At 34.2% G+C, this 14011-nt stretch overlaps 1 protein-coding gene across 5 annotated transcripts in view; it reads left to right on the top strand.

The window, feature by feature from the left end:
• Positions 1–14011, top strand: part of LOC128217145 (ras association domain-containing protein 1-like) — a 47010-nt gene that overhangs the window by 8470 nt on the left and 24529 nt on the right. The window contains exons 1-2 of one of the 5 annotated variants that reach the window (XM_052924068.1): positions 2540–2938; positions 4389–5736. The exons of 3 other annotated variants lie outside the window; for them this stretch is intronic. In XM_052924068.1, coding sequence (XP_052780028.1) covers positions 4551–5736 — 1186 coding nt within the window. In that variant the 5' untranslated portion in view covers positions 2540–2938; positions 4389–4550. Of the gene's footprint in view, positions 1–2539; positions 2981–4388; positions 5737–14011 lie in introns of those variants that run through there. One more of the 5 variants, XM_052924067.1, reaches the window with a different exon arrangement.

The raw sequence follows: 14011 nt of genomic DNA, 5'->3' as shown, positions 1-14011 counted from the left end.
GCACGTGTTTAAACATGTGCTGTTAATGAAAATCTCCAAGTTTACAAGATGTGCGTGATGAGTGTCCATACTCGATTTTTTATTTAATGAAATAATTAATCGATTACGAGTACATTGAAGGTTACTAAGCACCGAACGTGACAATAAACGCACCTTTTCGGTGTTTTCACGGTTTGCAAAATTCTTAATTGGCATTCAATGGCTTCCCCTATCTGTATTTATGATCAGAGTACATCTTCTTTTATTACCTTTATTCCCAATTAAATCGATAAGTGACACGGGTATATGCACTAATTGGCATGTCGTACCACATTAGCGAGTGTCATAAACCGAGTGACGTAGAAGGCGGAAATCACGGGCCAGCGCGTGGATATTATGAAGACGATCTAGGACGATCGCATCTTCGATTTTTTTTTTCAAAAATGAAAATCCACGAATTCAAGTACCCACGAAATTGTTTTTTTTCGGCAATCCACGAAATTTCATGCCCACGAACATTAATGATTTCACAGTACCTGAGTAATACTAGTCAATGTTTCTTGTAATACTGTTTGTCCTGATTATGGTAAACTTTCAGTACCATGGAATATTTTATGAAATGAAATTTTACAATAGATTTCCATAATTGTTTTATTGCCCCCTTCAAAGAAGCGGGAATGTATTGCAACAGACTTGTCCTATTTATAACTAGAAACCACTTGGGCATTAGGTCCTCAAACGTGGTATAGAGGTTGGCCATGACCAGCAGATAAGCCGTTTTGATTTAGAGGTCAGTAGGCCAAAAATATGAATCATGGTGACCTTGAAGACTAGATGCTTTTCAGATTGATAACAAGAGTATGCTTGAAGCCATGGTCCTCTAAATTGGAAAGGAGATAGGTGTTTATAGCATCATCACTTCACATGTATCTGTGAAATTTTCAATGCATATACTCATTACTTAATATTATCCATCTAACTACTTCACTGCTGACAGCAGGATGCATACATGATTTACTGGAAACTGTAACTCGTCAACTCCTATGATGGTTATAACCTTAAATAATCCAACAGACATTGAGTGTAAAATGACTAATTGACGCAGCCATTAGAGATACATGTTCTTCAAACATTTTTGGTTGATGTATGATTTGTGTTTTCTGGTGAAATCATATCATGAAAAGATTCAACTGGTTATAAACATTGTCCTTCAAAAAGCACATATGCAAAATACCAATGTGCAATTTTTCAAATCATTTCCATATGATGGACTATTGAAGCCAAGAGCCTGTGAGTTCAGTTATTTTCTCACCTCTGACATTGTTCTATAAGTACAGGTGTCTGTTGTCATCTTGTCAGGTCAGAGCACTGAAATTGTTTTGTTTGACATAAATTGTACAGTGTTTGAATTCAGTAGTGTAGATTATTCTTTCTTCTTTTTCTATCTCATCTTAGTGATCTCAGCATAACTTAGTATTAAAAGGTGTTGTAATGGCGATAAAACAAATATTGATAAAACATAGTTCTCCAGTAATCTAACTAAGCCATCAACCTTGCCAAACCCGGGGTGATTAACACTTGATCTGTCTGTTCAAGAAACCTGCTGGAATGCAAATGTTTTCTCTTTTCTGAGAAGCATTTGGTTCTTATCAATTTATGAGCATCCCATATGTTGTCGACTTTGTTTCAAGGGAGGCAACCTAGCCAATTATTAGCTTTGTGTATAAAGGTTGCCCCCCTTTGTATATTTGCATGTTCTGCATAGCTGTCAGTGTTGGTGAAACTTGCTAACAATACTGTTGTCATCAACAATTTGTTTATAAGACATTTTCTTATCAAAAGGACTGATTATACTCTGTATGATGCCCAGTCCAATTTGTTATTATCATAAAGGTCATCACTGGTTTATACAAATATGTTGTTTGATTTTCAAAAGATTGGAAATTTTACAAGTGGACAACAAATTGCTAAACTTGAGGGCAATAAAAAGGTCATAAACATCTGAAATAGTAAACATCTATGTGTAAATTATGACACAAAAATACACTTTCTCTGGCCATTGGATTCTAAGTATCAACTTTTACAAGTTTTTTTGCAGAATTTACAGCTTATATTGCAATTAATATGATTAATTAAATCAATTAATGGGACAATCTTTTTAAAGAATAATATTTTTTTAGCTGACAAAGACATTAAGAATCTGTTAATAATTTAACTCCGCTCCCCCAAAAAATGTCCCTTTCTGTTTCAGAAAATGTGTCTGTCAAGGCTTTGAATGCTAAATTGTGTTTAACCAAGGGGTTTTCATTCTATTTGTTTATTGTATTACATGTAATGTGTACCATTACAACACCTTTGACTGTCAGTGTAGGTGGGAGAAATGTCCAATATATGACACTTTGATTTTCACAAATGAATGTCGCATCCATGGCTGTTTTAGCTTGAATGGTTACAACCAATATAAACACCTTAAATAGCATGCTTCACTTATTTACCTGATGTCACCCATGTTTACATTATTACTCAGAATGATATTTTCAGTATGATATGTGTACATGTGGGAAGTTAAGCTCATTTCTCTTAAATCTACCACAAATACCACATTGGATTTTTGAATGTCATTGTGTTTTTTGGTGTTTAAAAGATCTCTATGATATTACTATTATACTGTGTTATCTACCTTTTAAATAGTCACATGCTGTTAGCAGTGACGCTGTGTTTAAACTTTATCATAATGGGCTTAACTTTTGATACCAGTGTTTTGGATAACAATAATTGTCGATATCGCTTGAAATCGATTATAATTCATTGAATTGTTGTGTCATTTGAATGTGTGTGTCTAATAACAGAAATCGAAAGTTGAATAATTTACATAAAGTGGCAATCAGTAAAACTCATTTTTCAAATCATGTGGGATGGTGTTTTGTTGTGTACATCTTTATGAAAAGGATTTCATTTGGTAATTATCGTAAATAATTACTTGACGGCACTTAACTCAAAGGTTTGCAATGTTTTAGAAGCAGAGAGGTTTAAAACGAAACTTACGGTCATTATTGTTATATAATTGTTTGGTTAACATATCATTTTTAACTTAAGGCTTATCTGTTGAAGGATTTAAGAGACACAAAAAGGTTTCCTATTAGAAGCTTTAAGGAAGAAGTTGTTAAAGACTTAATCTAAATTGCTGAATGTTTTCGTTGTTAAAGTGGAATGGTTTTTAAATTTGTTCCAAGATCTTTTATAAAGTGTTAATAATGCTTTATTAGTAATCTTTGTTTAATGTTACATTAGGACTTTATCTGCACGTTTTACTTGTTCACTAGTTACATGTACATATATAAGGAAATTTGTCGGAATACTTAACCTTGCAAGGCACTTAATACACCACTTTTTTTTTTTTTTTAAAGATTATTGTAATTTGCACTGTTTCAGCTACATTTAGCACAAAGATTATAAATTGCAATCAGTGTTTATGATAATATCTAAAACGTTTAAAATCATTAGATGGTTAGAAATAAACACAGTGCAGTTGTTTCATAAAGTACATTTACTAAAGACCTGGCTATAGAACAAATTCATTGATAGTTTCTCTCTTTCAACAATGAAAAGCTGTGTATCTGCACATGAATAATTAGGTAATATTGCTTCAAACGTTTTTGTCACCAATCTATGAGAAATGTCGTAATAGTTGTGAGGTAGTAAATAAAGCCAATAAAGGTCATCCTGACTTTGCAATCCTTGACCAGTATTCAATATTGATCTTATCCTTATCCTTAGATATGCCTCAGTGACTCCATTCAGCCTATTGGTCAGCTAAATATACAGACCAATCAAAACACTTAGTTTCTAATCTTAAATTAAAGTTCAGTCTAAGTTGATTATTGAATATGGCCCCAGATTGATTCAGTTATTAGCAATCAATGGTCTGCCAGGTTTCTAATACATTGTCAGTCACTCGCCAGATGTTGCTAGTCTTAGTGGAAATCAGATGGAGTTAGTTTCTGCATGAAACACAGTGCAACTAGCCATATTGAGTTCAGAAGAATGATGTGGATATGCAAATGAATAATTTATCATTGTGTCTCAAAATTTGGCTGGATATCTACTTAAACAATTAAAGGTTAAAATAATAGTCGAAGGTTGAAAATATTTAGGTATTATAATTTTGAAAAATGATGATATTTGGCAATTGGAGAAGACTTCAACAGTAGTAAAGTGTAATTAAGAAAATACCTTGAACAGGTGTCTTTTATGAACATTTAAAACATCTTTTTCAGTCTGGAGATAGTTTTATTAATTTGCCCAGGTAAAAAAAAAGATATCAATCTAAAATCAGAATGTTATAGGCTTATCAGTAAAACTACATTTCCTATCTCTCTGCTTCTCCAACATGATGTACCTATTTATAGTAACAGCTTCCTGAAGATACAGACTGTTTGATCTGTGTCGGACTGGTGTAACATAGAAACAGACTGGTTAACTGAATCACATAACAGTTTTCACCTGATGTTCCATGAGTCTTCGTGAAACTGAATAATGCTGGAAGGAAACGGAGGAGAGTTAAATTGGAAATGGAACAAAAGCCAAGTGAAATCTATAGTGGTTTTAGACAGGAAAAATCTGAAAATCAGAAAATTGATCTAGAATCAAGGAATTTAAAATTCTTTAAAGAAGATATTTTTCAAGTTCCATATGAAAAATTGTCTGATTCATCAAATTATAAGCATTTCCAGCATGTTTTTGTAGATTCAGATGATTACGAGGATTTTAAACAAGATTTGGTTAATTTTCATCATTTGAGAAGTAGATGGAAAGACGACAGAAGGAAAGTATCTAAAGAAAGACCGAGTCGACTCAACTCCCTTGTAGATGACAGTGACATAATAAAGTTTCGTGAAAGTAAAGGGATAGACTCCAGTTTGAAGAAAGAATTAGAAGGTCTCTGTGGCGAAGGTGAGCATATTTATGAAGAAATAGATGATGTTAAAAAAGAAGTGGAGAAGTTAAAAGCCAAAGAACTTAAAAATACTGAACCAAAAGCAAAGTGTGAAGGGGACTGTGATTGTTTGGACTTTGCTCTCGAGTCTTTGCCAATGATGGAGTTCTTCCAAAATGATGAACATTTTCTGGAGTTTGACAGGGTTTTTGAAACAGTGAAAAACAAGCGTAGATACGCAAGTAGTTCTAGTCTTGATAAATATCGATGGTCACCTCATTCTGAGGGACACAAATCGGACGATTCGTCAAGTGACACAGACACTGAAAACGAGGATGGAGGGGAAGAATTTCCCGAATTAAAAGTTGATGACATTTTTGCAGATTTTTTTGACAATGATGCTGATTTTAAAGACTTTGAAAAAGAGTTTGAAAATTTCCAATTTAAACGTAGATCAAACTGTCTAGAACGGTGGCATCGAAACTCTGTCTGTGATTTAGTAGAGGATTTAAAAGCATTCTGTGATAAAGACGAACAAAATGGCTCAAATAAGGAGAATAAACTCAGTCTTCCAAAATTGTGGAATCAGGGTGGGGAATGGGATTATATATTTAATAAAATTTGTCAAAATGGAAAAGTGCCATCAGTGAATTCGGACACCTGTAGGTCAGACTTGACAGTTACTTGTGATAGTGAGAGTGGGAATTATTTACTGGACGATGTTAGTGATGTGTCAAATCGAGACACAGGGTATTATTCTGAAGCCAAATTTAATGGTGATACACCAGAAACTTGCACATGCCAACAACAATCAAAATCAGGTGAGCTTTTTGTTTCTCCTTATGCTCATAAAAGTTTTATCAACATCAGAAGTATTTAAACTGTTTAAAACATTTTTTATGATCTGCTTTTTCTTTTAAAATGTAACATCAGTTTCAGAAATGGCATGGATTCCTTTGTTTAGTTTGAATACACATTTCTTGATTCAGCAGCTGTGTAATTCCATTTGTCTGGAATAAGGGTATTGCTGTTGTCTCCAATTAGTGTTCATCATGTGTGGTTAGGACTAGTTTGCATCACATGTTTCTTGTGTCTGCTCAAATGTAGGCTGAGTTACAAATTACAAATGTTTAAAACTTGGTACACATATTGCCAGAGGCAACAAAACATTGCGGTTTGTTCCACTCTTTTTCTCTTGTTATTTTTTTTATTTAATGGTTCTCCATTGTTTATATTAATCAAATATTAGTACTTAAGTCAATGGCCAGGTGACCTGATACAAAATGATACTTATTCATGGAAGAAATGCAAGAATGTCTGCTGAGCAATTTTTGTGAATGTTTGTGTGCTCTTTTGTCATGCGTCTAGTGTACAGTCATTTGTTCAATTCCTGCAGATTGAATTGTTCACTTTCGTTTGTTGAATTGTTCAGTGTCATTTGTTTATTTCAAAGAAGGTTCAAATGACATTGTTTTAAGTTAGTGTTTGTCCCTAACAATCATAAGAATATTTTCCTCATACTTGATATTATATCAAATCCCATTCATTATTTTAAAGTCAATTACATTTGCCGTTTGTTTGCTAACTGCTTTTACTTCAGTAACGTCTTATTTCCATATTTATGAAGGCCATTGTGATATGCACAGGGCCTAAAAAAAAAAATTGTTTGGTTAGGGTTACATCCTTAAAAAAAATAGGTAGGGTAGGTAGGCTTTTTTTTTTTTTTTTTAGGTTTTATATAAGAAAATAATTTTCATCATTGGAAAATGGTGTTAAAGCTATCTTCTGTATAAGCATTTAAGGTTTAAACTTAATATTAAAAAGCAATTTAAAAAAAAAACGAGATTTTTTTTTTTTTTTTTTTTTTTTTTTTCATTTTTCATTTTTTTTTTCAAATTGACTATAAAAACGGTAGGGTCGGCGCCTATTCCGTAGGTAGGGTCGGGTAACCCGAACCAAATGTATTTTTTTTTTAGGCCCAGGCATGTAGATGCCATAAATTCTTAATCAATTAATTAACACTTCTTTACATGGTGGTTTATACGCTTATATTATGTATGTAGGGATGATCATGAAACAAACATTAATGCCATATGTCTAACAATTTCTCTATTTTCTTTGCAAATGTAAATCGGACCATAATTTGAATTTATTTTGAGGTTTATAATTTGTTTGTTCTCTTGTGTTTATTGGTAACTTATGGCTTTGCAGGTTTTGTTTTGGAGATCCGGAGCTAATTTCTTAACATTTGTTTGGTTGATACTGAGTTCTCCCAAGTTCTGTGTACTTCTCTCTTATGTTGAGTTCTTTTTAACCCTTTTGGTTACACACCACCATTGTCATTTCCTCTATAATTCAATGTAAAATGATTATTTTTAGACAACATTTAAAGGCATTTAGAGCGAATGCAGACTATGATAAACATATATATTCTTAAAGTACAAGCTTTAAATTACCTTTTAAGCCAATAAAAAAGGGGGGTTAAGTTATTCCTAAGAAAAATCTCTCCACTTGAAAAACAAACTCTAAAAATTGCACAGTCCGCCATGACAGTTCTTCCAAAATGACCTTTCAACTATAGGGCAGCAGTTTATGCTTAAATCTCTATTCTAAATTATAAATCAAGCAATAATAGATACTCAACGTATAAAAGTTTCAGAAATAATGATATTTTTGATTTACAGTGTATTGAGCTTGTGAAAACATGTCTATCAGTCATGAAAACATTAATTTTTTTATTGAGAATTTTCCACACAACGGAAGTACATATGACGCAATGGTGACGTCATACCTTTTTGAAATGGTTTGGCCATGGTGTAACCCTCTTAAAACAGTCTCAGTAGTTTTATCTGTCTGAAGTGGGAGGAGATATCCTGACCACACATGGTCAAATGAGGCTTAATAACTTATATTGATGCCCAGCCATGTAATTAGTGGTAAGATGCAATAAAATAAAGAGCATTGCCATGTAATCATGCAGCTAGCATTGCTGATTGACAGGAAGAAAGCAGACCACCATCATTAATGGCCTTATCTGGTTATTCAGATTTTATTTAGTTACTAATAAGTGGTCAGTACATGCATGATAAAGTCTGTAACAGAAACAATGTCAAGTTTTTAAATCCTTTATTCTGGAACCAAACACAATTAAGTAAACACAGATTATGAACCTAGCTACACAATTCTCCATGACAACAAACATTGTTTGGGTTGCAGTTAGAGCTTGCAATGATGACTGTTGTTTTTATATCATTCTACCATCTGCATGTTGCTATCTTTTAAAGTGCATTGAAGGAGATTACAAGCATTGCAGCAATAGTCTGCAGTTTTCCACAGGAACATGCATGTTTAAACAATTAAAACTGACAGTAATGATCTAACTCAAGGTCAGCCAGGGGCTTGCAGCCATCAATGCCAGGAAGAAGCTTGTCTGCACATTGAAACCTTGCCAAAACTATGTTCTTCTACTCATAGTGAGCTAATGATTATTTTCTCATGCATTTTTGCTCAAACTGTGCTCATTTTCGCAAGTGCTGTAAGTATTCATCCTCCACCCATCTTCATGTTTTTGCTTGATGTAATAGCTCTGGTACCTGTAAACTATTTTCTTCAGATTTAAGATCTTTCTGTTGTCTATAGTGCTCATGTTGATGTTGATTGAAATAAAGCTAGGAAGAGTCTGATGCAGTTTCATGTTTGGTATGGTAGGCTGAAGTGAAACTTTGTCTGAAAGTGAATATGCCTTGAAACAACCAAAAGAAACACCCCAACAGATCAAGTAAATACTATAAAATGAAGCTCAGTATGAAGAAAGGTATGCCACATGTCTGAATGTGTATTAGGTGTCCTACCCCCTGGGTGGAAGAAAAGGAACTATTTTAAGTGGGTATTCAGACTGATGTAAGGACTGTGTGTGACAGTAGGAGGATGAATCTGTTTTCTTTTTTACTGGTGGAAAAGAAAGTGAGACCATTTGATTGTGCTTTCTATCAAAGAAATTCCCTGTGTAAATTCACTGCTTGGTAGACAAATCCTCATTTATCTATACAAAGTATTTAAAATCACATGAAGTGGCCTTATTTGGAAACTGCCGCTTTGCATTCTACGTAACATTTTTTTGCTTGTTTTCGCTTGTTTCCACAGCAGTAGTTTTACTATGCATGCATATTTGAGGAAACATGTGCCTTTCCAATGTTTTAATTCTGATAAACCCTATGTTTCATTACTGAAACTTTGTTTACATTGTAATGCAAACTTTTGAAATCTGAGATAGGTTGTTTCAGATATGCATAATGAACATGCAGAGCAACTGATCAATTATAAGGAAGCATGATACATGAATCTTGTAGTAACTTGAACAAAAATATATATGGCATTACCACCTTTTGTAAATGTACTGTGAACATAAAATTGATATGGTTGTAGAACATTGACACAAACACAGCAGAAATAAAACCCATCAGAATATTGCCTGTTGGATCGCATTAGTCAATAAATCTTAACTTTAAGCCCTTGTCACACTGTAGTGAGTTTCGGCTACAAGTTGTTGCGAGTTTCAGCTCAACTAAACTTTTCAGGTGTCGTGTTGGACTCGAAGCCTTGTCGTTGCATGTCGAAGACATGTCTCCTCACAAAGAAAGTACTCGGCAAGCAGTACAGTTTAAAATTGTCGTACGAGTTTCGTCTCGTACACTTATCGAAGACATGTGGTAGGGGTGTCGAACAAACTCGAACACTTGTGGTAGACACGTCTTCACTTGTCGCTGCTTTTCGCCACATCAAAAAGTCGCTTGACAATCTACGAGTTCAGCAGTGACTCAAGAGGACATTATTGCGATCTCTGCTTGAGATTCGTTGAGTTGTTGTGAGTTTGTACATACCTTTGACATGTCCTTGAGACTATTGCAATTTCCAACGAGTTCAATGTGATTATATCATTAAAAAGCACTGCATCAGTTCGCCATGTGGCATCCTTTCTCTTACATTCTCGTTGCTCACTCTTGATAACTTGTCATGATATCATGCACATATCGACAGAACTCATAGAAATCTCTGCGGTCGTCGAAAGAGTGTCGTACACAGATCGTACCAATGTTGCTCAAACTCAAGTTTAACAGAAGAATCTCGTACTACTCTCATATTCACATGGAAGAGAACTTAAGCAAGTGTCGCACTGATGTACCTTAAGCATTGGAATCCGCTGTCATCTCATGGCTTTTTTTTGCGAGATATAATTCCAAAAGCACTCGTGGTAACTCACGGATCCAAGTTGTGACAGGGTGTTTATGTAATTAGTTTATACTAATTTATTTTAGCTTGGTTTTGTAGAAAGCTAATTTGGCTTATCTTAAAGACTCTTGAAATGATCTTAAAGACTCTTGAAATGCTTTCTGGGTCAACCTCACCAGTACCGAGTTTCCATGTGAGAGGCTGCAAGAACGTTCCACTATAGGGGATTGAAACCGGGACCTCATGATCAGGAGGCGTACACTCTACCACAAGCCATCCTGACCTTAACATTAACACTGTGTTATTGTTTAAACAAAACTTACACTTTCCATGAAACATCTAAAATTTAAATGCAGAAATCTTGCCATGTAGAATTTTTGACATGAATGAATTATTAATGAGATGGAGAGCCATAAATAGCAACTGAATCCAGAGGTAATGAAATGAATTCTTGACATTCAGTGATGACAAGAAAATTAATGTTTGTTGCATGTTAAATCACAGAGGGAGGGCAATAGTATAACTGTTGTGACATTTGTATTTCCTGCAGAGAAAAAGAGAATGCTCTCAGGGATGAAACTGACAAATCCCGAACAATAACAAAGCTAATACTTGTCAGGTTAATTAATTTAGAGCAAGAAGTGACCAAAGGGTAAATATTTACTCTGGAAATACCAAGGTATCATTAGTGGATCTGGAACCACTGAAGAGGTTGAGTCAAGGTTAATGCCCACAAAGGTGACCTTGCATGTCCGGGCAAAATGTCTTGTAGAAGGTTCATACCTGGTCACTGCTGTCACTGATGGTCATAGAAGCATTTGGTTTACTTTATTGGGGGAATCAGAGTTCAAAGATTTGGAAAGTCATGGATGGTCACTATATAATGGTTCATCACTCTATCTGGTAACCCAGGTTAAGGTCACTTGGGTCAAGTTTTTGGGGCCTTTGGCTATCAGGGAATCAGTTTGAAACATTAGTAGCTTGCCAGTCTTTGGTCAATGATCATTGCTGGCCACTGTAGGGTTGGATGACTCTACTGAAACATTGGAAATCACCGAAACCTAGCTGTCCATGAGAAAGGTCATAGATGCCTGGTCACTCTAGGATTTGAAATTTTGTTTTCAGTTAAGAAAAAAGAAACTTAATATGTGTCTGGCACTTTTCCAGGGTTTATATCAGTCTGGATTGTGTTTCAGTCCAATTATGCAAAGGCTGCTCAGGTCAGGATGAGCTGGTCATATCAACTGACCAAGTGTATGGATTTCAGAAAGTCTCTTTGACATAAAGCAACCAGTTTAATGAAATGACAAGTACAGTGTTATAAATATCAGCTGAAATGATCACTTTCTTTGTTAAATGGAAATGTGTTGCCAGTTTTCTATCAGTTTAATGAGAAACATGTGAACATGTGGTTTAAAAAATTGTTCTGTTGCACTTTTTTGTTAGCTGTACAATAGTTATTGTACATCGATCTTTTGTGGTGCAGTGATTTAGTCTTTCATGTTCGTCAATGTCCTCATAGATTCTTTCTCATATAAAAGTTGAGTCTGAGTCTAGAATATGGAAACATAAAATATCTGTATTACATTCTGTTTTTTTTCTAATTCCATATCTGCAGCATAGTGCGTGTGCACAAATCACTTCCGCAATACTACTGAAAACAGTAAGGATGATAAGCGTGGAATTAAAATGCTTTTATAAAGAAAAATATTATTAAAAGTTGGTTGACCTTTGGGAGTGTATCACTTCAGTCTCCATGTTGCTTGGGTAAAGAAACATTACAAGCAACTCAAAGACAAGTTATACATTGACCTCACAGATCAACAGATTTACATAATAGTCCATATTAATTGCATTGTGCTTGAGTCACAATGCTTGCTTGTGCTAATTTCAACCACTGGGGCATAGACAAAGATGAAATCTCTATTGCTGGGGCCATATCATAAAGCTGCTAAGTACATATTTTCAACTTAGTGATTTTTTTTGAATTTTTAACAACAATACCTTAAATCCATTTATTTATCAAAATTATTGATTTGACTTTTTTATTTGGATCTCTTTCTTGCTATTAATTTTCATATGTTTGGTGCTAAAATATTGTTGTTGTTTTTTTAATTTTTACTTAAAACAACAACGCTTATTTCACTAAGGCCTAAAAACAAAATATGTCTGTTTCCTGTAACCCGACCGACCGTAATTTTTTACCACCAACCGCAATTTTTTTATGCCCCAAAATTCGAAAAGTCAGATTTTTAGCGATCTCTTGTCTATGATGACAACGATAATTTAAATATTTTGGTAGTGTCCGAATCGTTGCATAGTAACAAACGTTTCCGGTTTGACAAGTTGAAACAATGGCAAAAACCTAAATGGCTGTGACATTAAACTGCAGGGCTTTCAATTGAGCTCCCGGGTTTTGACGCACGGGAATCGTAAATGACCCGAAATCAACGCATCATCCATTTGTAATATGCATCAGTTTTGACACGGGATATTTCGGTGTGAGAGTCGGTATCATCTGAAAGGAGCCTCAATGCATGATCTGAATGTTTGTTTAACCCGCAAGAGCAATTTACACCCGAAGTGACAAGTGATTATCGATCTGGAATCTGGAACTCCGCCCATTATGCAAATTAACGGATACCTTCCGCTTTTTCGCTAAGTGCAATGGTTTTGAAAAACAACAATGCTAGGATATATTTTGTTCATTTATTTTAAGTTTTTTTATTATATCTCCAGTTAATTAAAAAATATTCTTATAAGTTTTTAATGAGTTAACAGAAAAATAAACATTTTTTCTACCACATGGTCTAAAAAGCACGGAAAACAGGTGCACGCTAACTTCCTGTCAATTTTAATGAAAGTGAAAGGAGAACTAGTTATAGTTATAGTTTAGTTCTATCACGGACCTGGTTTATAGGTCCGTGGTTCTATAACAAAACTGTTATGGTTTTGCCATTAATGAAAAATACGAGGTTGCAATACTGGCAATAGGAACGTTAAATGTTTTTGTTTACTTCCGGAAAAAAGATAAACCTGAAAGTGAAAGTTAAATTAAGAAAGATGTCGTTGCAACTAAACAATCGCTGGTGCATATTGGAATTTGACAAGGATGCACTGGGTTACATAACAAAGATGCATTAACTAAATAATATGTTCGTCAGAGTCAGAACATATTTTACCAAGTTTTGACTCTGGGAATGTTTTAACCCCCGTTAAGTCCAGTCAAGTCCAGAAAAGGAAAAAACAACAAGGTATTCTATTGAAAGTTACATTGATTATCGTGCTTGAGATTTTTACAGAATGAACAGTGGATCTAATACAGCAGATCTTTTTAAAAAGGTACTGTACGTGTACGTGTACTAGTTTTGCTGTTTTACTGTTTTAAAAAGAAAATGGTATTACTTTTTTATTAGTCAGCCAAAGTTTTTTTGATACTGATTCTAGTCTATTTAAACATATTCCAGTCCAATCTGTTATTTTACATTGTTCGCTGTTGAGTCAGCAGGTAAGGTTTAAGTGTCCAAGCAGTGAACAGTGTAGACCATGGTCCCAAAGATCTGTACAATTCTGACAGCCTCTAAGAGTTAAATGGTTTAGTCATCGATTCTAGTCATTTATCAATAGAATTATTGATTTATATAAAATTATGTTTTGTGGAGATTCTTGCCTGTTCTTGTTGTAACAGCATTTTATTTTATAATAGTTGTCATGTACATTTAATTGTAATACAACTTGATATTATTACACAGTCTATCTTAAAATAGTTTGTGCAATAATATCATGTTTTATTATTAGAAAATGTATGCATTTTGAAAGTTTTGTTTAAAACAATTGCCCAAAATAAATTGTCTAAATGTTCTTTGA

The sequence above is a fragment of the Mya arenaria genome, chromosome 14, assembly GCF_026914265.1.
Source record: "Mya arenaria isolate MELC-2E11 chromosome 14, ASM2691426v1".
Taxonomy (NCBI): Eukaryota; Metazoa; Mollusca; class Bivalvia; order Myida; family Myidae; genus Mya; species Mya arenaria.
This window is presented reverse-complemented; position numbering and strand designations above follow the sequence as displayed.